Source organism: Fopius arisanus, unplaced genomic scaffold (genome assembly GCF_000806365.1).
Source record: "Fopius arisanus strain USDA-PBARC FA_bdor unplaced genomic scaffold, ASM80636v1 scaffold00016, whole genome shotgun sequence".
NCBI classification, from domain to species: domain Eukaryota; kingdom Metazoa; phylum Arthropoda; class Insecta; order Hymenoptera; family Braconidae; genus Fopius; species Fopius arisanus.
Window position 1 is genome coordinate 492,049 of NW_011887755.1, and position 27,982 is coordinate 520,030.

Here is a 27,982-nt window from a genome sequence, read left to right on the forward strand (position 1 = left end):
CGATAAATAGATGTGTAAATAAAGGATTGAGCTCGTTGAATATCTATGTATAATGTGTATTTTTCTTGGCGAGGGTGACGCGGTGCAACAGGAGTGTCAATTGAAAGGCCCTTTTCCTTCATGTATATTTCCATCTCCACAGCAAAATGAGAACGAGGAAGCTAGGGCAGATGTGGATCGATGTTGGTTGCTCCAATTTTCCAACAGAGGGTGGAGGAATTTTGCGGAAATTAACGTGCGTCCATAAACACAAGGCTTAAATCTAAAGAATAACTCAAACATTTGTAATTAAACCGAGACAAATAATGAACGTAAATAAGCACACATATATCTCGCCCAAGTTGCATCCTCAGATTAAAATCTGAATAATATCTGAATCGTTACGCGATCCTCCGTTCAATTTGTCTAGATGCACTACTCTACTGGATCTGTTATTATATGACTTGCCTGTCGGTGGTGTCGTGCTCAAGATCTATCATGTCGTCAACTGGATATCTACTTGCACCAGTGGCAATACTTGCTGGCGACGACGTGGAGGACGACAGCGTGCACGTATACGTTGCTGACTCCTGTTTCTGCACGTTATTACGATGTTCATGCGGCTGATGCTGATTTAACTGACGCTGCGTATCTGTTGTCCCCAACGGCTGGGGATTACCAGATCTAGGCCGGCATTTTGGAAACAGACGATTAAAGTCAGCGTTCTCCAATATCAGACTTGTCATCGCCAACGTGTTGACATTTTCCCTGACTCGGTTTCCATTATCTGAAATTTATTAAAAAATCATCAAGCATTTGGTTATCATCCGTCTTTTTATAATCAATTTCAATTACTCATCCAGCACCAGGATTCATCATTCATCCTACAGCTATTCATCTTTGTTATCCGGAGCTAGAAATTTTGGGGGCGAATTATAGGGGTGGGAATCTGGTCATCTGTTGGTATAATCGTAGGGGGAGTGTTGAGCCTCGGATTTGCTAAAATATGCCTGCATAACAGGATTGTCACCAGGTCGAATCACTCACACGGACATTTTTCATTCTGGGTTATTCAGTGCCGAGGGAATGCTCTCGAATTTGTCAACGCATTCCTAATGAATGCCTAATGAAAAAACCATGTAGCTTCATTAATTTGCAGTAATTGGAGCTGAGGAACTGAAGCGTTGGGATTTTTTATATCGCGAGTAACATCAATAGCTCAAGTGTCCTGGTGAGCTTCTCGACGATCCTAAATCGATCAACTATCAACCGATACCACCAATTATCCCATCAGGACTAAATTTAAGTACCACCAGCATAATCGACCGAGCAATTGAGAAAGTTCGATCCCTTGCCCCGGGCAAAACTTTCACGATAACTTGATGAAAATCTAATGGATGTTTTTCCTCTGTATCAGATGCATAAATTCAGACAATATGACGACAGCTCGGTGGCAATATTCCCGCACGACAATCCTCTCATTCCCCTCGAAGTCAAGTTTCAAGCGTCTACTTTGAGGAAACTTGAAAGTTTTCGTGGAGCCAGAGCACTAGACTCCTTGAAGCCCTGTATTTCACGCGTTGAGACGTCAACACCGTCTCCACTTGGATTTGTGAAAATTGAAATTAGTAATTGCAAGTTCTGGGAGTCGATGAACCGTCAAGCTAGAGCCATTAAGGAGCTAGACTTGTCTCAAGAAGTTTTGATCGTTCAGCGATAGATTAAAGGAGTAATAATTGTTATTATCCCCCCATCAAATAATGCGCGATTAAAAAATTCGTTAATCTGTCTAAAAAAAAATCGAGGTCAGAGGATTTTCGAGGATTTTATTGAGGCTGATGAACACATGAGTGGGTTTCACCCAAGGGACAGGCGATTGCATCACGGAATCACTTCGGGATTGGTACTGTGTCAAACCCACTTCCCACGTTCATCCTATTTTTAAATTGAATTATTGCTCCAGCTATCGAGAGATCTCCAATGCACTTTTGTCTTCGATATGCTCTTATAGTGATCAGTCTGGGGTAATGAGCCTGGTGAAATTCAACCCGAGATGTCTCTCGTCTCTATTCAACGTTATCAGAATGCAAGCAGTGAATTAATGACGAGCAATGGGAATCCAAGTCCCTCAGACTTCCAATTGGGAAATCTTGTCGTTTTAACGGTGAAGAGCAATCGTTATGGGTAAAGAGAAAAAGGCTGATCGAGCCCCCGAGGGTTCCCTCGGGGATTCAAGACTGAAAACCAAGGGAGGGCGTCAGGTGGCCAGCAAAACCACACCATTTCGTCTGCCACTGAACGTGATACACCCTCCAAATATCTCGGGATATTAAATCGCCGACCCAATACATCTACTTTCCACTTCACGCTGTTGGAAATTTATCAAAATTTCAGTGGCATAATCTCCCGAATTTTCAATTATCTGAGTTTCCATTCCATTTCAATTGAAATTATTGGACTGAAAATTCAGACAAATGACTGCAAGTATTTTTAACATGTCATTAAAAATAGAGAATCCCCAGAATATTCAACAAATTCAATAATTCACAAGACTTCTGCAAACCCGCTGTCACTTTATTATTGATAAAAATTCCAGCTTTTCCAATAATACAGATATATAAAAGATTAAAAAAAAAAGAGTCAAGAACAGTCTCGTTGATCGCACCGAGGGATATATATTTTGAAATATTCCAAGTGTCCTATATTACCCCGCAAATCGACTAATTCCTTTTTGTTAAATGCCAATTTTTATCGTCGGAAGAACATACCCTCTCGAAGGCTGAAACCCGCCTGAGCAAACGACCGTTATAAACGGGAATGAGGGAATGAGGGAAGGGAGAAAAAAATCCTGGGGGAAGGGGATGGCACAGGCGGCACGCCAACGTGTTATGGCCGGTGATAGGGCGGTGGATGTTGGGTGGTGGGTGGTGGGTGCTGTAGGGTGGGGGCGCAAGGGTGGCTTTATACGTAGAGAGAAACGGAATCAATAGGGGGTCACTGGCATCAACAGATACAATCGGCACATTTCGAGTGGTGCACGAGGGCCTCAAGTGGTCCTCCTCTTCCACCACCCCCTCAGAACCTCTCACCATTTATCCAGAAACACACGAAGGACGCATATTCAATTGTACTCGAGTGGACGTGCTCTCCCACTCGACAATACCCTCTCCTCAATTTATTTTTCTTTTTTTCTCACCCCTGATTTTCTCACCTTGTGAGATCCTTAAAGGCCGAAGCTCTTGGAGGGTGGCAAAAGGACTGGCGCCGGCGCGGAAAACCAACTCGTTAATTTTTCATCCACTTGAGTCGACCAGTTTTCCACTCCACGTGTTTTTTTTTTTAAAACAATCTTTCTGGTTGTTTTTTCACCCCCTTTGCGCTCACTGCGTGTTGCCCGAGTAAATACTTTTCAGCAGCTTCCAGTGGATTGAGGAAGTATCAAGATCAGTTTTTGTTTTCAAAGGATCTTTTACCACCGCCCATTGTATTGAGAATTTATCGACAGTCACGAGACCATTGAGTTCTCTCGCATTTCATTTCAATTACTTAAAGTGGTCGCATTGGATTTTTATCGGTGATTTTTTTTTTACTCCAATTGTTGGCTCATTGAATGGACCTGTTCGCGTGTCCGGAGGTGCTCCATGTGGCACGAGTCCTTTCCATCACATTAATAATGATTTTCATAATCAAATCATCACTGACGAGCGCTTAAACGACTGCCAGGAGTAGAGTGCCAGTGGAAAATGTGGCTACACAATAAATTTGCTGTCTATTCCAGTGGTTGAGGGAGAGATAGGGAAGTCGAAGCACCTCAACCTCTCACACCCATTTCACCACTAGATATTCTACGTGTGTTTGTTGGAAGCACCATCATGCCAGTCGAAAAAGCCCATAGAAGTACAGGGGAGAGTCACACCTCTCTCGTCTTTATCACTCTTCCTGTTCCTCTCATACCTCCCAATCCCACCCCCAGAAACGTACGCAGTGGAATTCACCATCGAGTCCAGAACGAAGCCAGACAGTTTAAAGGGGGATAAAAAAGGGAAAATGAAAGTTTAGAAAAAATATAAAAAATATACAGAGAGAATAAGGTGTCTCATGTGGGTATGGGACACGAGACACTAGTCGATCGATCGATTCTCTTCTATTGGCCGGCAGCCTGTCGCTTTTATTATATGTGCTACCAGATGGTAATATATCCATTTCTCCACACAGAGTTTTCGATAGAAATGGCATTGTGCTACTGCATACCACGTACATTACCACGTAATTCATTAATTTTTTTGTTAAATAATTATTCATCCTCCAGACGGCAGTGAAAAACGCTTGAATAAAGAATAGTCAGTTCGTCGAGCAGATGACTGCACGCTGCCTCGAGCATCCCCCCATATTTCCAATAATTTCTAAGATATTTCTAGTTTAATCGATAAAACTCCATTTCATTATTGCCGCTTTCAGGAGTACATCGAAATTATCATCAAAATTATCAGTATCTCCTGGGGATAAAGAGCATTTGGGTTACAGCAAAAAATAGTGTCAACAGTCTCTTCATTAATCCCAATCTCATTAATTTATCTGATACCCCTGATGGCATGTCATTTGCAATTAAGATTTTTCACGTTATTCTTTTTATCTATTTTTAGGGAAGCCCCCAGCAAGGGATGTCTGATGGAGTCACATGGAGAATTGTCGCAGCCATACCTTGGGCTCAAGCATTTTGGAATTTTACCAGTCCCTCTGTCTTCCAAACCCTATGAGAATTTCCATCTTGGCTGCCATCTGGGTTTATATATTACGCTCTCCTTTGGAGGTCTAGGTGGTCTTACCAGGCCACTCTGTGATATTGCATTTCCAAAGTGTTCATCGCGTCGACGCGCATTACATAGCACCGCATTTCATGGAGACGTTCAACGGACAGAACAAGGAATTGAGAGACAAGAGGATATAGGAAGCAACCGACTGCCCAATGGATATCGACTTTAGATAATCTGAACGAGTAACACACATTCACCCATCATTTTTCACCGTTTTTCATGCAGAATTTGTGTGTCAAGGATGATAAAAAGATATTCACAGAATTCACCAGACGGAGAGAAAATACTATCGCGTTTTCCGGTTATTTTTCACCCATGAGAAAAAAATTGTTTTATCCCCTGTGGCGCAACTAGTTTGGTTTTTCCTCGTGAAAAACCCAGAAAGTCCCGCAACCCTGTCGTGCGTAATTAAAATAAAAATGTTTAGCGTTTGCTCGTGATAAATGAGAAAGAGCCACGATATTGTGTGAACACTGGAGATATTATTTGTAATAGCCCCAGGGGGTCAGATATAACGAAAAAAAAAAAACATTCATTTATATTGATGAAGTCAAATGGGTTGGAGAATGAGTTTGAAACATCTAAAAACAGTATCTCGTGGTTGGCATGCACATAACGTGAGGGTAATGTATATAAAACCGTATACACTCTGGGGCTTGCTTTTTATATCGATTTTCTTCGGGGTAGGCGAATTGCCTGTTTCTCTGCGGCAGGTGCGATGGGAACTGAGACGGATAACAAGGAAAGGCTTATGGTGTTTACAGGAGTGAGACAAGAAAATGAGGGGGTGTACTTATCATACGAAAACCAAAGTCTCCCCTAACTAGAATGATAGCCAAAAGGAGGGGACGAGCATGAGTCACATGAAGAAATGGTAGACAGCACGAGAACGAGATTGTGAAGGCTCAGTGGATTTTCCCGTGGAGGGACACGTCACCCTGATCACTCCATAATGTCGTGGGTAATTCAATGGCTCTCGTGGTCAATTTTTATCCCCACAATTTAAATGATTTCTCTTCGTTTCTTTAAATTTCCTCGGAGAGGTGCCACTCGGAATGAAAAATACCAAGGCAAAGGAAGAAAGGGATGGTAAAGGGATATCTCTTGGTGACGTCACATTCGGGGGGGGGTAGAGGCGAATCGTATGTTCTCATTATTGAGAAAAAACGTGGTGGAATGGGGTTGATATGGAGTCAGGGTATTTCATCGACGGGGCGGCGTAGTGCCAGTACGTCGGCCTCAAGCAAAACGCCACCGAATCGATCCAACACACAACAATTTCATTCTCTGGTTGTGAAATAATTTTCATGAACCATTGGCAAATTATTGTGTGGGGAATTGTTCGTTGGGTGGGAGGATTTAATGGTGATTAATCTCGTGCAATCATCCCCCACACCCTTGATCAGAGAAAATTCAACGGAGGGAGGTGAAAAATATGGAGTGGAATAAAATGTTAAATGTAGCCTCCTCACCTTTTTCAACTCCTCAATTCGGGATTAATTCACACATGGACTTTTATCACACTGTTTCACTCACTAAACACTCGATTTTTTTTTATTAATTGATGATTGTCGTTCTCTTTTTTGGATTTTTCTTATTTTTTGGGGGAAGGGGGGGGAGTTTATTAGGAATCTCTCGGTTCTACGGCTCACTGACGAGGGAGAGAATACGACCGACTCGTTTCCACGATTGTAACACGGGTGGTGGTGGCAGAGGGTGGCCCCTCACCGGTTTGCACAGATGGCGCTTCCGTCTGGGGATGAAAAATCATCCCCTCTAATCTTCAAATTTTAAGTATTTCGGTAGCTGTGATTTTTTTTACGGTTCTGTAACACTTGGTGATTGCACGAGAGTCCACTTGTCACACTGAACATCATTTCTATCATTTTTTCATTACACGGATAATTAATTAATTGAATTTTTAAATGATTTTTTTAATCTATGGAGACAAATGTAATTCGGAGGGGAAAAGATACCGTACAATATTTGCGTAGATCGACATGAATTCAGGGAGAAGACATGGATCAGGAGATGAAGACCATATTTGTCAGACCAATTTTGAATTTTTTCTTCAACCGGAAGTCGAGTCATTGAGCGGGAATTTTGAATCAGAGGGGGGACAAGTGAATGGAGATCGACTGAATTCTTATGATGTTTATTATTTTTTCATTGATAAAAAACGTAATGCCTGTAACAAATATTCGTGCGAATCCTCTGGTGTTCATTGTGTTGATGATCCAAGGATTATTCATTTTTTAACAACCTGAATGACGTCCTCGTCGTGCATTGTGTGTTGGATACCGACACGTTGAGGTGAATATTTCGTACTCGTTCCCTGGATGCCAAGTGATAAAATTCAGAAGATTTATTTGTCGTCATAGAGGATAGAGATAATAAAATAGTTATTATTGTCGAGGAAATCAATATTTACCCAGACGAGTGCATATTTGAATTGAGCAGCGAGTGTTCGATGTATCGTATGACAAACGTGCTCCACAGTGACTCCTCTCCTGAGAATCAAACCATCATCGAAATCAGGGGGTTGTCCAGGTTTCTTGGTGTATACCCTGATGAGGGAAAGATACTCCCACAGAGTTTCCAATAAAAAGTCCAAATTCAACTTCATATTACAACTGAAACATATCCAAAAATCGATCAATCAATTGACATGATCACCTCAATACGCAATTACAACGAATAATTAATTTACCTAACTACAACGCTGTTGGGCTGCCTGGCAATCCTGTCGACCTCCTCAATTGAAATTTGATCAATCTTATTATAAACATAGAGACAAGGCAAGTAAACTCTATTGGCATTAATAACATCTATGAGTTCATCGGGACTGCAGTCTTCCCTGAAGAGAACTTCGGCATTGAAAATTTTGTATTCATGAAGAATCATCTGCACCAGTTTTTCATCGACTTTCGTGAGAGGGCAAGTTGAGTTGAAGGATAGTCCACCCCCCTTTTTTATCTTAAAATAAATGTTTGGCTTTTGTTTATTGAGCCTAATTCCCACAGACTCCAGTTCCTTCTCCAGCAGCTGCCTCTGGACGTCCTGTTTCGTTGCATCCAACATCATGAGCACCAAATCTGCAGTCCTTGCCACAGCAATCACCTGTCTACCACGACCTTTACCCTGGAATAAAAATAATCAAGCTCAAGAGGCATATTCCAGCGTTCATGTCATTTCGATTTTCCTGTACCTGCGCAGCCCCTTCGATAATTCCAGGCAAATCCAGCAGCTGGATATTAGCTCCTTTATATTCAATGACTCCAGGAATACACGTCAATGTTGTAAATTCATATGAAGCTGCTTCGGACTCTGTATGAGTTAGAGTCGACAGCAAAGTAGATTTTCCCACCGATGGAAATCCAATTAATGCGACTCTAGCATCTCCAGACTTGAGGACATCAAAACCCTCGCCCTTTTCAGATTTCTTGGAGGGCTCGAGGAGTTGTGACCTGTACTTAGCTAACTTGGCTTTGAGAAGACCCAGGTGATACTCCGTAGCTTCAAGAAGACGAATTAATTAGAAAAGCAAAATTACTTCTCGCATCTTCAGAAGCATTATCATGTCCCGGAGCAGAAAAAACAGGAGGAACAGATGGGGATGATATATTAACCTAGAAACCGACACACCTTTGTTTTTCTGGGTTCTCGCGATCTCCTTCTCGATCTCTGATATTTTCTCAAGGATACCCATGGCAGACACTCAAATTATTAAATCTACACCTTCCAAATGAGATTAAAAAACAATAAATTATTGAACTTGCCGTCGAAATGTGACGACTTGAAGCTTGTCACCTAGACGATGCCGGGTGATTCCCTGATTCTGGTGGAATCTCCATTCACCTAGGGATTTTCTCCCTCCAGGGGTTCAGCACTTTGTTCGGAATTGTTGATGACACACGAGCACTAATACCCGAAATCCCATACGTCAGGTACTTACACACACCCCACACACACACACACATACATACACACTACACAGACACGAAACTATAAAAAAAGTTTTTTTTCTGGAACAGTCCCTCAGTTTTCTCTGTTTACAAACACTTTTGGAGCAGCAAGACAACCAGGAGGTCCTCAAGGTACGTCCCCATCATATTCTCATTAAAAAACATGCCAATAATTTATCAACAATTGACCATTAATGTTGTTGTCTCAATTGTTACTGAGAATCATCCTACAATGTATCCCAGAAATGTATTTTTAGCCAATGTCATACAGTTGAATTGCAGGTGAACTAATGTGAAGGTGTAAATCAGAAAATGGCATCGAATGATCAGTGGCCACCAGTGGCCCCAGTAGGAAAAAATTCGGCGAAAAATCGATCGAGTGGAAATGTAAAGAGACCAACTAAAGAAGATCAGCAGCAGGTGCTCTCTGGACTGACTGAAATGTTCCAGAAAACTCTAGAATCAGAGGTAATCCTGTCAGTAGCCCATAACTGTGACTGGGAGTTGCAATCCTGCATAGATGCCCTCATAGCCCTCTCCTCGACAGTCGAATCACCGGACAAACAGACAAGAGGAGCTTTTGTCCTGGTATCTCGTGATTCTGGGGAGCAGACGGAACCATATGCCCAGGACCTTGAGCCAGATTTCTTCAAAATGGACAAGATCGAATTGCAAAAGCAGAAAGATGAATTTAAAAAATTCGAGAAGATTAAAAAAACAACATCTAAGAACCGAATGGGCTCGTTCAGAGGGAACATATCAAAATTGGATTCGAAGTACCAAGAGAAGCATAATCCTGGGAGTTTCGATTCGATCTGGAATCCACCGAAGCCCCAGAGCAAAGCAGACGAGAAAAATTGGAATGATAACAGTGATTCCGGGAATAACGCTCAATTTGTCCTCCCCCAGATGCCTCTGAAGGCGAATCCCTGGATTGAGGGCCTTAAACAGGTCTCCACAAATCCCCTCAGCCTCAATACACACAATCCTTCGGTCTTCTCCGAGAAAAATTCTATATCCTCGCAGAATAAACCAAAAAAGGAGTCTGAATTTTGTGGGCTGAAGGTGCAGTACCGAATAGCAGGAATGGAGAGTTCCTCAGAGGACGATGATGCTGATGTTGTAATCGAGCAAGAGCTCAACTGCAGCATTCCCACGTCACTACCAGTCAATGTCTCCCAACTGTTGTCATCGTCGATCCAGAGTCCTCCTCAGGTCGCCTGTAGTTACAAAGCAAAAACCATCACGACACCGTCACCACCGAGAACACCAAAAAGGTCAATTCACGAGGCGACACTCGATAGAATAAAGAGAGCCATTCTGAATCGACAGAAAATTATGGTGTTGATGAGGGGCCTGCCAGGCAGTGGAAAATCCTCCCTGGCGAAGAGCCTCGTCTCTACCCTCGCAGGAAATCCTTCTGATTACATATTCAGCAGTGACGATTACTTTGTCACCCTGGGATGTGGAATTTACATGTACGACCCAAGAAGAATCGAAGACGCCCACACTACGAACCAGAAGAAGGTTAATGAGGCACTGAAAAGGGAAAAAACACCAGTGATAGTCGATAATACCAACACTCAAGCGTGGGAGATGAGGCCATACGCAGCTATGGCTGTGAAATTTGGGTACATCGTTGTGACACTGGAGCCGGACACCTCCTGGGCGACCAATGTCAGTCAATTGGCGAAGAAAAACAGTCATGGGGTGCCAAAAGAGAAGATTGAACAGATGTTGCTGCGCTTCGAGCCTGGAATCACTGGGGAAAAACTGCTGGTAATGTTCTCGCTACGATATCCACCAGGGAGTGATCCTCGAGAGCTGAACATTACAGAGGATTGTAAAAATGATACTGAACAGGTGTCTGGACCCACTCTCATAGTCGCTGATCGTCTTCTCGAACTCGAGGAGTCAGCAGATAAAAAAGATGAAGGGGTAGGAAATATTACTCTCGCAGAAGTCACAGAATTAGACGAGTTCAAGCCTAATCCAGGAGAGGAGTACATCTTGCAAGTGTTGGGAGCCATTGGATCAGAGAGAAAGAACAGTGTCGTAGCAACTGATCTCCCCAGCATGCCAGACCTTTCCAATGAGGAAATTAATTCTCCAAATCACGATATTCTGTCACACTGCTCAGAAATGCAGGAGCAGGACGAAGAATTCGGTAAAAAGGGGAAGAGGAATGGAGAGAGTCCTGTGGATCAGATGGAGGACGATGGGGTGAGATCAGCAGTTCATAATTTTCTGAGTGAGCTCACTCAGGGCTACAACAGCACATCTGGAGGTTTCGTCCCAGAGCAGAGGCAGTCGACAGTCATTATCACTGAATTGTTTGAAGAACAGGAGATTCAAAATGTCGAGGATATCGCTGTTAGTCTTCTCGAAAGTACTGATATTGGCGATGGAGAAAAACATGGGGACATCAAACAGGAGGGACAACCTGAAGTTATTCAAAAAAAGAGTGAGGATGAGGAATTGCCAATACTTGAGAATGAAGCTCCAATCGAGGACGAGAAAATAGAGAACAGCTCTGGAGAGGATAGGGACATGAGTATCATCGACGCAGAGAATTTATCGGACATTGAGACAACAGAAGAACCGGGAGAGCCTCAGACTCAATCAACTCTGGGAAATTTCTTCAATATGATAAATGTTTTAATATTGGGGAATACCCAGGATGAAGAGGCCCAGGGGATTGATACAGAGATAGAAGAGGGTAAAGAGTTGAAAGAGTATTCACTTCTTGAGGAACCCCAGTTGGAGTCGAAAATAGTTCCGAATTCAGCTCCTGAGTCAATTTTCAGAGATCATGTGAATATCAATAGTTCAATAGCTGAGATTAAAGCTGCGATTGATAGCACAGATAGTGACGTCTTGACTCAGAAGATAAACAGCAGTGATAATCAAGAAGGCAGAGAATTTTACTCATTGGAGAGTGAGTCATTAGTGTCTGTGAAAATGTCCAGCTTAGAGGAAACAAATGTGTTTTCCTCTGAACTTGAAAAAGTAGAGTGCATTCCCAATGAAGAAATGGAAACAAAGCCTGAATCAAGTGCAGAGCCTGAGATCCTTGATAATATTAACAGAATTACCTGGAAGGAGTCTCCATTTCCAGTGGATGACCTGCTTCTACCTAAAATGAGTACACTGGACAAAGCGAGTTGTAATGTGCCGAAACATGACGCCTCAACTAACACGAGTTACTATGATTTCAACGTTTCCTACATCGGGGGAACGTCGGAGCCCATGTACAGAGTGATTCCGGCTTTCAATAGATACATCAATGAAAGTATACCCCATATTCAGCCAGAGAGGCCACCGGTTAAACTCATGCTGGATAAAAGCTCAATGACTGGGAATATCTTCTCCAGGGAAGGTAATCCAGAGGTGGAGGGAGCAGAGGAGAAAAAGGATCGATTTTTCGAGCTCATGGAGCTTTTTCCCGACATCCCGAGGGACTATTTAGCGGAGATTTATGAGAAAGTTAATGAAGACCTGGACTGGGCTGTGGAATTACTCCTCGAAGGAGTCACTGAGAACGTCATCATCAAGCCAGAGGAAAATTCTGGGCTGCAAGAGTCTTCCACAGAGCAAGGCAATATTACTTCTTCTGAAATTGTGCAATTCACTGTACTGGATTCAAGTCCTCCACAGTCTCCAGGGTCTACAGTTCAGTCGAAGGACGAGAACCAAGTAGAAGATGAAGATAAACAACAAGAAGAGAATGAAGAGAAATATCTGGAGGAACTGGGAGTGATTGAAGGAGTTAAAGATTCGGCTGCAGACGTCTCTGACGATGCCGCATCCACATCGACAACCTCAGTAAGTCGTCTGGAATCCATAGAGGACGAGAAAAGCTCTGAGAGCGATGAACTCCTGGATCTGAACCTGGGATTTGACTGCATAAAGGGCTTGGAGAAAGCCCTGGGCATTCCTAATTTCCACATCCCCGAGAGTTTTTCACCGGTGATCCAGATAAAGAAATCGGTAGCCGAGGAGTTGTACGCTAGTTGGATCGAGAGTCTATCCCAACAAGCGAACACACGCCACGAACAATTGGATCAAATGATGGCGGAGGATGCTGAATTGGCGAGATCTTTGGAACGTAGAATGGAGCTTGAGGGGGCAATTACTTCGGATAATTCTGTCGAACCAAATTTAGAGCAGATAATGGACATGGAGTTGGCTCTAGCCAAATACAAAAATGAATTAAAGTCAATTATAAGTCGAGAAACACCTGATGATCTTGCTGCAAGGCTGTCTCGTCAGATGCTTCACGAGGCAATACCTGATATTGATCCAGACGCTCTCAACGAGATTTTACAATTCTACCATGGAAATTTCAAGGAGGCTTTCGAGGTCATCCAGATGGAGACTGGTAGAGCCATTGTTCCATGTGATACACTCAAGAAGCAGAAGATTTTGATGGATAAAGTGAAGGAGGAGGATAGAAATCTGGGGGAAAGGGAGCCACCTATTATTGTGGTGAGGACCAGGGCTAAAGACGAGAGGCTGGGGTATAATACTGCTCTGGCACATGCCAGGGACTCCAGGGAGGAAGCGCAGAGGCAGTTGTCTCTGAAGATTCAGAATTATAATAAAGCTGCTGAGGCTTACAGAAAAGGATGCCCCGGTGTTGCTGCTTATTACTCCCAAGTGGTCAGTCGATTTATTTCATTGATTTATTTGTATACCAATTACTGGTGATTATTATTTTTTTTATCATTGCAGGCGAGATTGCACACGAAGAATATCGATGCTGCACACGCAGCAGCTGCCAGTGCTTTTGTGGAGGCCCAGTCTTGGGATGATGAAGAGACACTTGATCTGCATAATTTGTTCGTCTCAGAGGCACTCACTGCGTTGGATGAATTCCTGGAATATCATATGGAGAAGCTCATGAGGAGCAATAAACGATCATCTAAGATTTACATCATAACTGGAAGAGGGGCTCGAAGTAATAACGGAACTAGCAAAATTAAACCTGCCGTTTCGCAGAAGTTAATTAGTAAAAATATCAAGTAAGATTATCGATTATTGTTTCACAAAGTTCTGATTGATTAATTTATTGATTAGATCATTTTTAATACATTTATATTTGACTGATTTTAGATTCTCTGAGGCTAATCCAGGCTGCCTAAAGGTCACATTATACAAAAAAAAATGGTCCAACTGATTAAAAACATAGAAAAGGAAACGCACAAGTCGTGGGCCACAGTGTCTGCTCAATATTTCAACTGTAGGTGAATCATTTGCAAAATATGACGATATTTTTCATATACTTTGGAATATGTGATTAAATGAGTCCAATAAGTAACGACGTCGGTTAGACAGATAAGTTTTTTTTTCTTATGAATTTAGATTTACAAATACAGATGAAATATATTTTACTAACATCGTAACATAAGCAATAATTAATATTATTTTTAAAATTTCTCTCTTTTCGATAATTCAGAAGATATTGTATGTCTCGTTATTTTTTTTTTGTACTTCTCACGTGAATTTCGAAATCCGAAATTCGAAAATAATATTTTTCGTCAAGATCACAGTGAAAAGAATGATCATTTACGCTTACGTTTACCATCCAAAATCATGATTATTTTATTTTTGTTAATTACAGAATAGTGAATGATTAATTGTTATGTATACTTGAAATTTTTTTAAGTCACAGTCGATATTCTGTGCCATATTATTCCAAATCTTTGGTAAAATCAAATGAACATGTGTTAATTTTTTCCTTATCAATTTCTCAGTTCCGAAAATATAGAATTAATGAAAATAAAATTACTATACTCAGTTATTTACCCTTTACACGTTTGTTCATGATCCCTCTCCGATTAATATCGTGTGTATCACTTGGAATTTCATGTTTAGGTATTTTTTTTGCTGGACTTTTGATATTCGGGGAATCGATATGAACAAGTGGTACTTTAGCTTCTACTATCGTCGTAAGACGAGTATTTTTCTCATTTTTCTTCTCTCCTTCAGTCTTCCCTTGTGATTTTGGAACAGTCAAACTGGAGAGTCTACGTTTCACCTCCGGCTTTTGCACGATTTCGGGAAGCAACCTGTCAAATTATTTTGATTATCCCCAGCAATTCTCTTTTCATTGCATAATTCGCAATAAAAATAATTACGTGACACTTCTGATTCTCTTGGACGATTTCTGCTCGCCACTCGCAATCAGGGTACTTCCCCTCAGATTATAATGAGAAGAAACACCTGACTGATTGCTTCTGGGTGGAATTTTCCTCACAGCAATCCTCGATTCTCCGTTTCCTTCGAATTTCGTGCTCTTAGATTTGATAACTGGTAGTTTAGAGCTGAAGGTTGAGCTCGGTGAGCCACTGGGTCTCTCCGTCCTCGTGGAATAAACATTTCTTCTCCACAATATATTTCTCTGTCTCCTTGCATCATGAGTTATCGAGGCACTACTGTCCCCTCGTTCTGAAACCGCTATTTTCGAGACATTTGATTTGCTGGAGACATTAGGTCTGGCATTTGGGCTAGACGCTACGATCCTCGGGGTCTTGGAGTTCCCTTCCTCGAAAAATTTAGGTCTACGTGTGCTCAAGGGCTGAAATATATTCAATTAAATCCGAATCATCCATGAAATAAGATATTATCGAAGAACTTAATTAAATAGCGAGACAATTTTATCGATTAGGACTCGGAGTAGGACTTGTACTTTGCATTTTCGACGTTTCTCAGAGGTGATGTAGCTCAAGAGCATTGGATTTCTCCAGTGAGAGCCTTCTGGCGTAGCACTAGGATACGGGAAAGGGATCATCTGTCTCGGAGACTCGCATGCCCTGGGTAACACAAGAAGAAATAATTATTCCAGAATTTCCAGCCATTTCGTGAGTCACCTCAAATCATTGAAGTAACGATTTTCCAACAGCCTCTTGCCATTGCTCCTGTTCTCCGGGTCATAAACCAACATCATCTTCATCAGCTCCTTTCCGGCGTCACTCACATGAGGAACAAGAGCTGAGATGCCAATTCCGGGTTTGTTAGGGAAGAAAAATTCACAGCTTTTTGATTTGCTGTTTTTGATTTGGGCCCAGATTAGAAAATTGTCCGGGTGTTTGTATTAGTATGGAACTTACTGTCGACGAAATTTCGCGATGATTCTCGCGTGAGGAGTTCCCAGGACCCCGTGGATTTTAATTATCTGATCGATTTCGTTGGAACCTGGGAAGAGAGGTTTGAGTGTTAGGAGCTCGAAGTAGACGCACCCCAGAGCCCAGATGTCCATCTTCGGACCGTAAAAACCGGTGGTCAATAGACATTCTGGGGATCTGTACCACCTGGTGGAAATGTACTCGGTGTACGGGGGTTTACTGTAGATGCCACGGACCGACCCGAAATCAGCGAGTTTCATCGTGTTCCCCTAGTCCAAATTTTAATTTTATGATAGAAAATTAAGGGAGAGCACGATGGACTAGTTAATTTTCTAATCAGAACCTTCACGAGGATATTTTCGGGTTTTATGTCCCTGTGGAAGATGCCGTACTTGTGGAGATGATCCAGACCTTTCAACAGTTGATAGAGAAAGAATTTGGCTTTGACTTCCTGTATGACTCTTCTGCAACAATTTTTATGGTTTTTAAAGACTCGTCAAGGGAGAACTATTGATTTTACCCTTTTCGTGATCTTATCAAGTCGTACAGACTCATGTCCATCAGCTCGAACATAAGAGTGACTTTTCCAGGTAATGAGTCACTACATAAAGAAAAAAATAGTTTTGACTTATGGAGTTTGAAAATTTAATCGTGTCGGTCTTACTAGTGGCATTCAATCATGTAAAGTATATTGGGATGTCGACTTATCTTCCTCATGGCTATTACCTCGGGACTGTCGAGAATCTCGTTGAGGCTAGAGTAATTATAAATTAGAGGACCATCGATGTGAAAAATTAATTAACTCACGACTGATAAGTGCTCTTCAATCTCTTGCCGGCGTAAACAAAACCAGTGACTCTGTCCTGGCATTTCAAAACTTCCGAGAATGAGCCTTCGCCGATTTTTTGAATAACTTTGTACTCTGAAATTTGGGAATCGAAAGAATTTTTTTAATCAAACTTATAGCGATTGACATATATTATCACGAACTTTTTAGAAATGTCGTTGACATGATGTTTTATTGGATAAGATTATCTGAAAGTTTGGGTGTTTAATGTCGGTGGATGCACCGAGTGATAACGATACTTCTGCCCAAGGAAATCATTTTCGGACAGAACTTCAGATGAGTCAGAGCGAAAGATCAATCAAAAATGAAAATACCACGGAATATCGGAGTCGGCTGTTTTTACAGACACATTCATGCACATGATTAAAAAAAGAACGAAAGAGAAACAATAATTGTTCAACGATTGCACTAACAATTATCAATCACCTTGTGCAATGTTCTACATATTTATTCTCGTTATTAAATGGTTACAGTATCTATCATCTTCCTTATAATAAATGTCATTAGAATAATAGCGTCAATTGATTTTTCGTAGAACAATTCCCGAATATTAAATGAACTTGCTTCTCTCTTTACCAAAAACACTCTTTAATCCTCTCTAATTCAACACTATTTATCATTTAGCCACTCATCTCTAAACAACAACACTCGAGTGTCAATGACTTGAAAATTACTAAACGAAGAATAATAACTCGAAAAATCCGTTAATCGATACAAACTGTTTCTTCGCATGAAAACTGTTTTAATCCGAAATAAATGTGAACCGGTAAGATCCACCAGTGGCAAAAAGGCAGTTGCAGGGGGAACAGTTCTGGTTTTATCATCAAACTTGTTCGTATCTTTCTCTATTCTCAACTGAGAAAGGTGCTCTTGTGCTAGGAATGTAACACCAGAGAAAGTAATCATAATTCCGTTGTCCTCGAAAAGGAAAAAAAAAACCGAAAATTACCAGCACCAGACAAATCATTGACAACAATAATCAACAATTGAGGGCCACGCACCACCCACGGTACATTGACATGTGAATATCTTTATAATGAAATAGCCCTCGATCTCACTCCTGCTAAGAATACAACTCAATGCTCATCTGTAAATGAAAAATAAATTACAGTTTTCGTAATTTTTCATAATTAACGAATAGTATCGGTTAATAATCTGATTGCAATACAAATCGTTACAATAGGAATTCGGTGATTATTTCTTGAGGTACTTTGGACCCTGGAGTGGTGTGGTATCCGTGGCTCTCAATTGTGAAATCATAAAATTTCATACTATCTCTCGATGTTCTCTCATCTCAGTTGTTAAATGTAATTTGTGATTGAACAGTACCTTGCACTTGTCACTCAGTTTGAGCGCAAGCGCGTGTTTTCCAACGCTGCTGCGAGACGTGCAAGTCAACGTGCGTGCGTGAACACAGGAACCAGAGTTGCTATTCGAATCCACCTATCAATTAATCTTTCGATTTTTTTCTCATATCTCAATAATTCACCTCAACACTAATTTTATCATCTACTCTACCTCAACCGCTGCAATAAACATTGAAAAATAAATGGTAGGGTAAATCGATTCTTCGTGAAATTTTTTAAACCGTGAGAAAAAAAATCTGGAATGACAACGCCATTTACTTTTGGTGAAAAACAATATGTAGAAAATATTTATTTTTCGGTATTTGTTTGTTTGTTTGTTTTTTTTTTATAGAAATTGAGCAATGATTTGCACAATATCAAATCACTCGTTTGTATCTGGTTTTTTTTCTTTTCTAGAAAAATATAAAATTATGTACAATTCAATAAATTATGAGAGAACCATTCCCTTTATCATTTTATCGAGGTACAATACTCTCGCCATATCGTACCCTCCGCAGTATTTTGATAGCAAATTAACGTTGTCAAAATAATCGTTTGAATGTCTAAATAAATTGACTCAATTTAAAAAATATATATCTGTATATATTTACATGAAATGTTTCACCAGTGGAAACAATAATTCCGATCGATTATCTCGAAGCCAAAAATTACGGTTGCTCTTTCACGGTATTTACTCACCAACTATCTCAAAACTATGGCATTTCTCTCAGTTGAATCTACAATAAAGAGCCACTCTACTGTCGTATAAATACCCTATATACATTAAATCGAAATTAGGTCCTGTGTTCACTATCACAGCAATGTTTCGTTAAGCAGCAATAGATTCTTTACCAATTTACAAAATCAATTTTGACTCGACAATCAAGGACTATCCAAGGGAGAGCAAACAAAAATCTAAGAGACAGATAGAAGAAGAATATTCTGATTGAGACTCACTGGACTCACAGTTTCCCCACCACTCCGAAAAAAGTCAGTCCAAACGTCTTCAAGAGCGAAAAAAGAATCATCTTTTTTTTTCCCTTTGTTCCTTAGCTTTTTTACCTATCCTGTCCTGTATGTACACCTCAATTAATGCCTCCGGATATTGAATTTACATTTTCAGGGGCTGAGAGATCCCCGATAAAGTCTCAATACTTTGGTCACTCTCATATCCTTGAATCTCATCAATCGGGGAATAAAAAAGTCCCTCAGAGCCGTTACAACGCTTCTGCGTTTGGCTCCTCAATGACATTATTCTCTTCACAATTATCTGTGTTTTCAGATGGTCCAGGAGCCTGGACAGAGTCTGTACTGATTGCTGGTTCTTCACTTAACTTATTTTCACAAAATTCCGAGACCTCCCTCACCTCCTCACTACGACTCTCATCATATTGTTCAGGGGCATTATCGTTCGTTGCTGGCACATGATTGTCCTCATAATTCACTTCCTGAGGTTCCTCACTCGGCCTGATGGTGTCCTCAGTGTCGACAGCTTCATGCTCAGGATTGTTTGATTCTTCGTTGGTTATTTCTGCCACTTGTGTCGTTTCATCAGCAGCCAATGGAGGAGCTGGCTCATCCCAGCTCTCCAAAGGCTCATGCTCGTTGGTGTCCCCAGGCTCAACCTCACCAGGTGGTCCATCAGGCTGTTCCTGAGAAGGACTCGCATTGCCCCACCTGGACTTTCTATTTCTAGAGTTTCTCTCTCTGTCCCTGCTGTCTCTGTCCTGATGTTTGTGACCTTTTGGAGTATCCCTGTTGGGGTGATTCTCACGTGGAGGTTCCTCCCCCTCAATTCCATTATTTCCCTCCATCCAAGGGCCATTCTCCCCTCTCCATGGGCCTCCCTCTGGTATGTGGGGGCCTCTGAAGGGGCCTGAGGGACCACGACCCTCGTCGAATGGTCTGAAGAACGCCTCCCCTTCCCTTGGATCGAATGGAGGTCCTCGGGGGCCAAATTGACGCATTCCGGGTCGTATTCCTCGGGGGCCCATGCCACGTGGATGGAACATCGGAGGACCTGCACAGAAATTAAATGACTTTATCTTTTTTACTTGAAAATAAATACCTACAAATTTTTGTAAATGTCTTACCATGTGGACCCCCTCTATTTCCCATGCCTGGTCTCGGTCCGAAGGGCTCAGCAACCATCGGTCCCCTGGGTCCCCTGGAATTCATCATAGGACCAAATCCTGGATCAATATGCCCAAAGAACTCTCTCCTCCTCATATCAAAGTCTGGATGATCAGGATGTAATCGAGGATCGAAGCCATCAGCCATTCTTGGATCGAATCCCTCCCTCTGGCGTCTCTCAAATTCAAATCTCTCGGCTTCGTACTCATCCACAGGCATGCGTCGCATTTCAGGTCGCATTTCTGGCCGCATTTCCGGTCGCATTTCAGGCCTGTCAAACTCTTCCCTCGGATGCAAACGATGATCAAAATCTTCAGGTCGAGGAGGTCCATTGTGCCCCAGACGATCAAACTCCTCGGGAAACCTCCCAGGCATCATCCTGGGGTCTGGAAAATCATCCAATGGCCCTCTGCCACCCCGAGGAGGAAATACACGATCGCGATCGTTTCTTGGGAATTCTCTGATTTCCGGTGGGCCCCTGAACTCAGCTCTGCCCCCGAACTCCCGATCCCCAGGTGTAGGTGGGAATTTAGGGAGATCCAGAAGTGAGGGAGGCCCATCAGTAGGTCTACGAACATTCATAGGATCTTCAAAAGGTGGTGGACGCTCCATGCTTCTATCATTTCTCTCCATACTCCTGTCATTTGTTTCTCTAACTCGATCCATCCTGTCGTCCATGGGAAGAGTGCCATCAGCCAATTGTCTGAGTCTATCAGCAAGACTAAGTTTGTCCTTCTTCACGCCCATATCTGGCTCCTGCAAAAGACCTGGCATTGGCCCATCGTGAGGCCTCGTGTCACGATCTCTTCTGTCATCTCTCCTTTCGTCTCTGTCTCTCTCCCTTCGACGATCCCTCCCTCGATCCCTTCCTCTACCCCTGTCTCTCCCACCATCTCTATCTCTGTCGCGATCACTCCTTTCTCGTCTTTCCCTGTCTCTCTCTCGATCACGATCCCTGAAGTCCCTGTCACTATTCTCGTTTCTATCACCAAGAGGACCCTTTCCCATCACTGCTAATAACTGATCACTCAAATTGGGCTTGTCCTTAGGTGGATTAGCACTTTGGGGCATTACATCTTCCATTTCAACGTCCATATCGTCTGAATGCTGGGGTGGTAACTGCATTTGCATAGGAGGTGGTGGTGGGCCAACATTGAATGGCTGCCGAAGCATTGGAAGATTTGGGAGATTGTTGTCACCCGTTGAATTTGACTTGTCGGATGGTGCAGCTGGTGCTGCTGGTCCTGGCAGTGGAATTTGAGTGAGCAGACCAACACCTACACCAGTGCCAAATGGTGAATTAACTGGTGGTGTCAACATTGATTGCATGATTCCAGGAGGTCCCAGAAGACTCTGCATATTGGGTGGTGGCACACCAATTGGAACATTCGGCATCAATCCATGGGCCATCGACAGTCCCATGGCGCCCAGCATACGAGGTACACCTGGTATAGGGAAACCAGGAGGCATCATCGATAGCTGGGTACTTGTAGGAGGTAAAAGTCCAGTGGAAGCTGTCGCTCTAATTGGTGGAGGCTGACTGGTGTCCACGATGGTTTGTTGGGAACTTGAAGTGGCAGGCATAACGTTCACCATTCCATCGGTTAATGTGGGAATTGGTGCACCACTCAAAGGCATTGGGATACTCTGTCCTTCATTCGATCCTGAATGCTTCAATTTTCCTAGAGGATAAAAAAATAATATGAGTGAGGGAAAAACGGATAATCAGTAAATTTGTCACAGATTAGCTTGGCCAATCGAGACATTCAACATCATCAATTGGTTCAAAAATCTGCATCTACTATCGCAAGTTGGTTCCAGCCACAATTACGTAAGAAATTGCAGTTAAATTAAACTTGCCAAGAGAGTATTGAATGGAGAATACTTACCAATTAATCTCGATGGCAACGTATCTTCATCAATCATTCCTCCCTCCTCCAGCAGCTCCAGATCGTGTTCAGTGACGTTATTGAGTTTATTCCAAGGTATGTAACTGACCCCGAGCTCCACCTCCCAGTAGTCTTTCCACTCCTTTCCCTTGACTCCCTTTCCAGGTGCCCAAGCCAACTGAAATCGAAAGCCCGATGAAAAATAAAAAAAATTCCGGAATGAAAATCATATTTACGAAAAATAATTTCAACTCACAGTGATTGCTTTCCCCTGCATCTTATGATTCTTCAATTTAGTCAGTGCTCGATAAGCATCTTGTCTACGATTCATGCAAATGAAAGCACAGCCTCGAGGTGAAATGAGGTCAATACTAACGATATCGCCCAGCTCGCCAAAAGTATCAGAAAGCTCCTCCTGATGGACGAGTTTCGACAAATGCCCAACCCACAACGTAGTGCTGCATACACTCATCTTCTCCCTGACAATAGGAGGTAGTCCCCTCTTCCTGCGTTCTCTCTGCTTCTCCCTCTCCTCTTCGCTGACCTTTTCCCTGCTGTCATCCCTCTTCCGATCTCTCGACCTAGACCTCCTGCGTCTAGATCTGCTCCTGGATCTGGACTTTCTGTCCCTGTCTCGGTCCCTATCTCTCCCTCGATCATTGCGATGCCTGGGAGACCTGGACCTACTGTGCCTGCGAAACCTGTCGGGTGATCTGCTCTGAGATCTCACAGAATCCAAATTAACGATTTCAACACTGCTAGAGTCACGCCTGGTGGCAGAGCCCTGATAATCCTGCGAGTCAGCATGTTCATCGGGAAGAGGACTCTTTTGATGGATCGACTGTCTCATACCCCCCGCTGGTTGGGGCATAAAAGCTGGGGGATAGCCCGGCGGAGGTTGACTCATATCCTGTTGCATAACTCCAGGATTGTTGTAAACGTGACTACTAGGCTTGAGGACATCGGAAGGCTTGAGCTCGCACTCAGAAGCGAATGGCAAATTTGGAACAGTTTGAGCCAAATGTTTATCGAACTCGTCCTCCTGCTGCTTCATCTGCTGCAGCTTTCTCATTTTCTCCTCCATTTCATGCTGAGTGGAGGACGTCCCTCCCTGCATCGTCTGCTGAAGTGTCTGCAACTGTCTGAGGACCTCCGGATTCGTTAACAATAACCCCAGACTCTCCAAACTCCCAGTGGCACTAGCTCCATGCTGTCCTGCTGTCGCTGCAGCCGCTGGGGAATTCGCCATTATGACGTCATCATCCTCTTCCTCCCCGTAGTCGAAGTCCAGAAGTTTTTTATCGAATTTGACTGAACTCTGAGCCTCACTGGTGGCCTCCTGTTTCTTGAGGAGTAGCTGCTGAAGGTGCTGGAGCTGATCCAGAAATGATGCATCGACCTGGTTGCCACCAGCCTGGCCGAGCATTTTATTGGCGTTTACCATGTTGGCGGCCTCTAGTTTGGTCTGTGCTAGCCAAGCAGGATCTATCGTCTTCCCCGAGAACATCTTCTGATCCTTCGGGGTGCCCTTCACTCCTGGAGAACTCTTGGAGATCGAGCTCAACCCAGTGAGATTATTCCCTGACGTGTTCAGTGCTCCATTTGAATTGATTGACTGCTCCTTGTGGATTGGATGATTAGGGTCTGCGAGGTCGAAGAGAGGTTGAATAACCTCCGGGGGAAACACTGCGTTCTTCTGCCAAAGATTGAGTACTCTGATCACCTTGCTCTTGTCCTCTGGAGGACACTTGAGAAGGTTCAGAAAAGTTGTCTGCATGTTCTTGGCGAAGCGAGGGGCAAACACATCTTTCTCAACCCCAAACTGATGTCTCGATTGCCGCACAATGGAGTCTATTACGTAGAGGCCAGGAACTTTGTACTCCGGTTTGCACTAAAGAAGAAAAACCACAATTACTCATCATCCATTGGACCTAGTTTCATCTAAAAACTTGGTTTCTCACCTTTTGAATGAACTTCTCGACACTCTGAACGACATGCTTGTAGAATTTGATGGCCTTTATAGCACCTCTGGTGAGAGAATTCATTTTAGCTTTCGATATCGGTGGCTTGACTTCGTACAGAGCCGAGAGCTGAAACATAAAAGTGAACATCATAACAGACCACATAAACTCAACATTTATAGGATTTAAAATTTTTTGTTGTACGATATTATTCTGCACGAGATCCAATCAAATCAAGTGCAATTTGTTACCCAAGCCCACTGTTAGTAAACATCTTCTAAAGCATTAAAAAATCCCCGCTGATCGTCGAAATAATGATTTCACACCCGAGAGTCCCCAGGAGCAAAATGATAATCATCCACTGGATGATTCTCGTCGGTGAAAAAAAGGGAGGGTTTACCCTAATACAGTGACCTCCAAAATAATCACGTATCTGTAAGGAACAGGTAAATAATTCCATACCTCTGCATTAAATGCCTTAACAGCGTCCATTGTTGATTGTATTATTGCCGAGTGAAGTGCACAGTAACTCAATTAAATTTTTACGACGCTGTCTAGACTATTACACTATTATTTTCACGAATAATCGCCATTTCTTATCGTTAACGCAACTACCGCAGCCAAAAAGGACCATGCCATTCAAGATGGCAGACACCATTTCCCAGTGTGCATCGCGGATACACAGCGTTATGACGTCACAATTTTTGGATTCTTCCCCTATGAATTTTTGATAAATCCTCAACAACCGGGAGAATTAATTTTTTATCACTCAGGTCTATTTATCAACAGATGCACTAGCTCCGGGTGAATATTTTTGCAAGACATTTATTTCTTCGTTGGTAAGGAAAGAAGAAAGAGGGGGGAGGTTGCCACGCAACTAACGCCTCCAATTGCCACCGGTTGCAACTTCATTTCGAGATTATTTTTTAATTTTACATCCCGCTGCCTCTGTGCAATTATTCTAACCTGATTTGTTTAATTTTCTTTATTATTGCCAAAGAGGATTGACTAAAGTAGAGGCTCAGTTCTGGGGGTTTGAGTCACCCCCCGGCATTGTAGTACTTCACCCCAAGGGAGAGAGGGTGCCACCCGCAATAAGCTAGCGTATCTGCCCGTCAGCCGACTCGATAACTGCCTCAGTAGCAATCCCGCTGTCAGAGAGACCAGTCAATGGGGTGAATGTTATTTTCTGCTTTACGAAATTGGTATCCAGTGAAATTTTCAAATTCAAAATTTTTGAAATAGTATCAGGGTAGCATGACAATGGAGGAGGTATTGCGTCTTTTCTGATACTTTTTTGAAAATTTCGAATTTTTCAATTTCAGTGAATACCTCCTCAATCGTCATGCTCTCCTGATACTTTTTCAAAAATTTTGAATTTGAAAATTTCAGTGAATACCTCCTCGGATCTCCTGTTCTCCTGATACTTTTTGAAAAATTTTGAATTTGAAAATTTCAATGAATACCTCCTCGATTTTCGTGTTCTGATACTTCTTCAAAAATTTTGAATTTGAAATATGAGTCAGTTACCGGCAGTTAGTCGGCTGATAGGCAGACACCCCCATAGCGTGTGGCGCCCTCCCTCTCTTGGGGTGTAATATTACGATGTCGCTGGAATCACTCAAAAAAGTTTTGAGGATTTTTTGTAGTCCACGAGGAAAAATTTAAGAAATACGACATCGAGGGTTCATGTTGGACAAATTGTTGATAAACAATGGAGAATATTTTGTTGAGGAGAATTCATCGAAAGATCTATCCTTATCTCAATGCTTTGAGAACGTTCCATGCAGAGGCAGAGGGTGAATATCCCAAAAGTAATGGGAATATTATGGATAAGGAGAAAAAACGCCATCCTTATCGTAAAATTCATCCCTGGAAGTCGACGTATGGATTTAATGAGAGTCTTATCAACTCTGTGCTTTACAACGAAGGTATCGGCTTCAATGAGACAGTTTCTTCGAGGCATTTGTGATATTCTCCTTTTTTTATTTAATGCTGTTTATTTTCAGATGGGCTAGTGGCAATTAATAAACCTTATGGAATCTCTTCCAGAACTCCTAAACCTAATGAAATTCAGGTGAATAAACTTCCAAGTGGAATTCCTAATGCAGTTGATTACACTGTGGCGGATGCATTGCCAGTGATTGCAGATAGATTGGGGTACAAATCCCTCACAATTATCAAAACCCCCGAAAAGTAATTGAGTGGATTTATTATCAATTTTGACAGCTCTGCATTGACTATACGAAATTATAGAGTTTTTTTGAGTATTTTGTAGGTTTACGAGTGGAGTCGTTCTTCTGGGAGCTTCTCCACAAATTAAAACAGCAGTTGAAAAGTCTATGAGAATAGCTGAAGGCGCCAGAATATTGCCTCGTACTTTCTGGGCAGTTACTAGACAAGTTCCTAAACAATTGGAGGGAGAGAGCAGAGTTGCAATGACATTGAATCGTGTGAAGGAGAGGAAAAGGCCAGTGGTGAGTCCCACAATGCGCTCGATTTTGAAGGAATAATTAGCTGAGATAATAAAATTATTAACATCTTGGATGCACTTTCAGCCAATCATTATCAATACTTGGAGTGCGAATGCACGTGAGAGAGGCGATATAAAAATCCTCAATGTTCAGTACAAAGTTCTGTCCCATGGAACTTACAATGTGGCCTCATTGGTGGAGATAAAATCATCGACGACAGTGTGGCATGCTGTGCGTCTATTCGCAGCGACTGTCCTCCTCTCTCCAATCCTGGGAGACAATATCTATGGATCGAGGGTTCAGAATGTCTTGGGTAAAAGATTACTGGTGAACGTTGCAGTGGATGCAGCCCACATACCTCCAACACTAGACCCAGATCTTCTAACAGTCTTGAAAATCGGCAAGAACAAGGATTTAATGATTCCAGTGCACATGCACCTTCGAGAAATGTATCTTCCCTCGTTCTTGAGGAAGAAAAATAATGTCGTCATACAAGCCCCTTTACACCCCGAGTTCCTCTGGACTTGCAGGCAATGCGAATTCGATGAGAAGATCTTCGAAAATATCCCCAGTGATTCTGAAGTTGAGCACAAGTCTCTTGAAAAACGAACTGCTGTTACATGAATAAATAAAAATACTCACTGATTACTTGCACTCATCATTATCAATAAATTAATTATATTTTTTGGTGTATAACTGGTATAACAAATTACACAGAAAAAAAAATTTACAAAGTAGAAATTATGTGACGTAATGAACTATTCGTTAGAATGGGCTTCGAAAATTCGCGAAATAAATTCTAGTTTTGCTCCCACGTTCGCTAGATATTTCATGAATTATTTTCTTAATGTGCGAGGATAGAGCACCCCTTAAGGATTCTTCTCATAATGATTTTCCTTCCAGCGAGGGTGGACATCCTTTTCTTGTAGCCATGGGTCTTGATCCTTTTAGTTTCCTTCGGCCTTGGCCAGTTGTTTCTCACCTGGTGAATGAATGGCATTGCCCCCCACCTTCCTCCTGCTATTTCATAGGGTGTTAGAGGTAGTTTTCGAGAGGGTGTACTCATCGACCTCATCGGCAGGAACACCGGTCTTCTGCAATATATATTTCAATGCAACCATATTCAAAATTAATGATCGTAAGGACAAGTACTTACTGGAGTGCCTGGAAAACCGTAGAAATCATTCGCCCAAACATTTTTACAGTGAGTGCAGCTCTTACTATTTTTAATAATATTCAACAACTCCAAAAAATTCGATGACTTTGTACAGATGAAGAGGTTAGACTGGATTTTCCTCCCCCACAGATAAATTACCAACTGAGGAAACAACTGGTAATTTCTACCAAAGAGGATTGACTGAAGTAGAGGCTCAGTTCTGGGGGTTTGAGTGACCCCAGTGGCATCGTAGTGCTGCACCCCAAGAGAGGGAGGGCGCCACACGCAATG

The 27,982-nt window shown here is 42.3% G+C and overlaps 6 protein-coding genes across 7 annotated transcripts; 2 read left to right on the forward strand and 4 right to left on the reverse strand.

Moving 5' to 3' along the window:
• Nucleotides 1–6,932: 6,932 nt before the first annotated feature.
• LOC105263703 (developmentally-regulated GTP-binding protein 2) lies at nucleotides 6,933–8,615 on the reverse strand. Its single transcript, XM_011300088.1, has 5 exons — nucleotides 8,439–8,615; nucleotides 8,002–8,309; nucleotides 7,504–7,934; nucleotides 7,225–7,426; nucleotides 6,933–7,128 (listed from the first exon to the last, which is right to left on the reverse strand). Exons 1-5 carry the CDS (start codon nucleotides 8,500–8,502, stop codon nucleotides 7,042–7,044), a joined length of 1,092 nt encoding a protein of 363 aa, XP_011298390.1. The 5' UTR covers nucleotides 8,503–8,615; the 3' UTR covers nucleotides 6,933–7,041.
• Nucleotides 8,616–8,763: 148 nt separating this feature from the next.
• On the forward strand, nucleotides 8,764–14,553 carry LOC105263706 (NEDD4-binding protein 2). Of its 2 annotated transcripts, none has more exons than XM_011300092.1 (4): nucleotides 8,764–8,890; nucleotides 9,030–13,420; nucleotides 13,493–13,782; nucleotides 13,874–14,553. In XM_011300092.1, exons 2-4 carry the CDS (start codon nucleotides 9,071–9,073, stop codon nucleotides 13,935–13,937), a joined length of 4,704 nt encoding a protein of 1,567 aa, XP_011298394.1. In that variant the 5' UTR covers nucleotides 8,764–8,890; nucleotides 9,030–9,070; the 3' UTR covers nucleotides 13,938–14,553. The 2 variants fall into 2 exon arrangements, with proteins under 2 accessions (XP_011298394.1, XP_011298395.1); XM_011300093.1 differs by having other exon boundaries at nucleotides 9,041–13,420.
• On the reverse strand, nucleotides 13,551–18,552 carry LOC105263705 (MAPK/MAK/MRK overlapping kinase-like). Its single transcript, XM_011300090.1, has 11 exons — nucleotides 16,876–18,552; nucleotides 16,693–16,807; nucleotides 16,550–16,639; nucleotides 16,406–16,486; nucleotides 16,229–16,349; nucleotides 15,871–16,154; nucleotides 15,631–15,807; nucleotides 15,450–15,573; nucleotides 14,899–15,338; nucleotides 14,567–14,829; nucleotides 13,551–13,636 (listed from the first exon to the last, which is right to left on the reverse strand). Exons 1-11 carry the CDS (start codon nucleotides 16,895–16,897, stop codon nucleotides 13,617–13,619), a joined length of 1,737 nt encoding a protein of 578 aa, XP_011298392.1. The 5' UTR covers nucleotides 16,898–18,552; the 3' UTR covers nucleotides 13,551–13,616.
• Nucleotides 18,553–18,646: 94 nt separating this feature from the next.
• On the reverse strand, nucleotides 18,647–25,016 carry Isha (Insulator su(Hw) mRNA adaptor). The gene is made up of 6 exons (XM_011300089.1): nucleotides 24,524–25,016; nucleotides 24,062–24,190; nucleotides 22,357–23,991; nucleotides 22,101–22,278; nucleotides 20,172–21,893; nucleotides 18,647–20,098 (listed from the first exon to the last, which is right to left on the reverse strand). Exons 1-6 carry the CDS (start codon nucleotides 24,551–24,553, stop codon nucleotides 19,296–19,298), a joined length of 4,497 nt encoding a protein of 1,498 aa, XP_011298391.1. The 5' UTR covers nucleotides 24,554–25,016; the 3' UTR covers nucleotides 18,647–19,295.
• A 687-nt stretch (nucleotides 25,017–25,703) lies between these two features.
• LOC105263708 (RNA pseudouridylate synthase domain-containing protein 3) lies at nucleotides 25,704–27,194 on the forward strand. The gene is made up of 4 exons (XM_011300095.1): nucleotides 25,704–25,992; nucleotides 26,071–26,257; nucleotides 26,340–26,538; nucleotides 26,620–27,194. Exons 1-4 carry the CDS (start codon nucleotides 25,776–25,778, stop codon nucleotides 27,157–27,159), a joined length of 1,143 nt encoding a protein of 380 aa, XP_011298397.1. The 5' UTR covers nucleotides 25,704–25,775; the 3' UTR covers nucleotides 27,160–27,194.
• mRpL34 (mitochondrial ribosomal protein L34) lies at nucleotides 27,181–27,844 on the reverse strand. The gene is made up of 2 exons (XM_011300094.1): nucleotides 27,692–27,844; nucleotides 27,181–27,629 (listed from the first exon to the last, which is right to left on the reverse strand). Exons 1-2 carry the CDS (start codon nucleotides 27,730–27,732, stop codon nucleotides 27,380–27,382), a joined length of 291 nt encoding a protein of 96 aa, XP_011298396.1. The 5' UTR covers nucleotides 27,733–27,844; the 3' UTR covers nucleotides 27,181–27,379.
• Between the last annotated feature and the right edge of the window lie 138 nt (nucleotides 27,845–27,982).

Excerpts from the sequence above, each read along its gene's own strand:
- LOC105263703 (XM_011300088.1), bottom strand. The coding sequence starts at position 8,502 with ATGGGTATCCTTGAGAAAATATCAGAGATCGAGAAGGAGATCGCGAGA. Across the intron at positions 7,427-7,503 it reads CCCAACAGCGTTGTAGTTAG|TTGTAATATGAAGTTGAATT; the intron begins GTAAATTAATTA and ends GATATGTTTCAG. Across the intron at positions 7,129-7,224 it reads TCAAATATGCACTCGTCTGG|GGAACGAGTACGAAATATTC; the intron begins GTAAATATTGAT and ends CTTGGCATCCAG.
- LOC105263706 (XM_011300092.1), top strand. The coding sequence starts at position 9,071 with ATGGCATCGAATGATCAGTGGCCACCAGTGGCCCCAGTAGGAAAAAAT. Across the intron at positions 13,421-13,492 it reads CTGCTTATTACTCCCAAGTG|GCGAGATTGCACACGAAGAA; the intron begins GTCAGTCGATTT and ends TTATCATTGCAG. Across the intron at positions 13,783-13,873 it reads TTAATTAGTAAAAATATCAA|ATTCTCTGAGGCTAATCCAG; the intron begins GTAAGATTATCG and ends GACTGATTTTAG.
- LOC105263705 (XM_011300090.1), bottom strand. The coding sequence starts at position 16,897 with ATGTCAACGACATTTCTAAAAA. Across the intron at positions 16,350-16,405 it reads TTGATAAGATCACGAAAAGG|AAGAGTCATACAGGAAGTCA; the intron begins GTAAAATCAATA and ends AAATTGTTGCAG. Across the intron at positions 15,339-15,449 it reads AGAAACGTCGAAAATGCAAA|CCCTTGAGCACACGTAGACC; the intron begins GTACAAGTCCTA and ends AATATATTTCAG.
- Isha (XM_011300089.1), bottom strand. The coding sequence starts at position 24,553 with ATGGACGCTGTTAAGGCATTTAATGCAGAG. Across the intron at positions 23,992-24,061 it reads TCGAGAAGTTCATTCAAAAG|TGCAAACCGGAGTACAAAGT; the intron begins GTGAGAAACCAA and ends TTTCTTCTTTAG. Across the intron at positions 22,279-22,356 it reads TGCAGGGGAAAGCAATCACT|TTGGCTTGGGCACCTGGAAA; the intron begins GTGAGTTGAAAT and ends TTTCGATTTCAG.
- LOC105263708 (XM_011300095.1), top strand. The coding sequence starts at position 25,776 with ATGGAGAATATTTTGTTGAGGAGAATTCATCGAAAGATCTATCCTTAT. Across the intron at positions 25,993-26,070 it reads CTCTGTGCTTTACAACGAAG|ATGGGCTAGTGGCAATTAAT; the intron begins GTATCGGCTTCA and ends GTTTATTTTCAG. Across the intron at positions 26,539-26,619 it reads AGGAGAGGAAAAGGCCAGTG|CCAATCATTATCAATACTTG; the intron begins GTGAGTCCCACA and ends ATGCACTTTCAG.
- mRpL34 (XM_011300094.1), bottom strand. The coding sequence starts at position 27,732 with ATGTTTGGGCGAATGATTTCTACGGTTTTCCAGGCACTCCA. Across the intron at positions 27,630-27,691 it reads ACGGTTTTCCAGGCACTCCA|AAGACCGGTGTTCCTGCCGA; the intron begins GTAAGTACTTGT and ends TATATATTGCAG.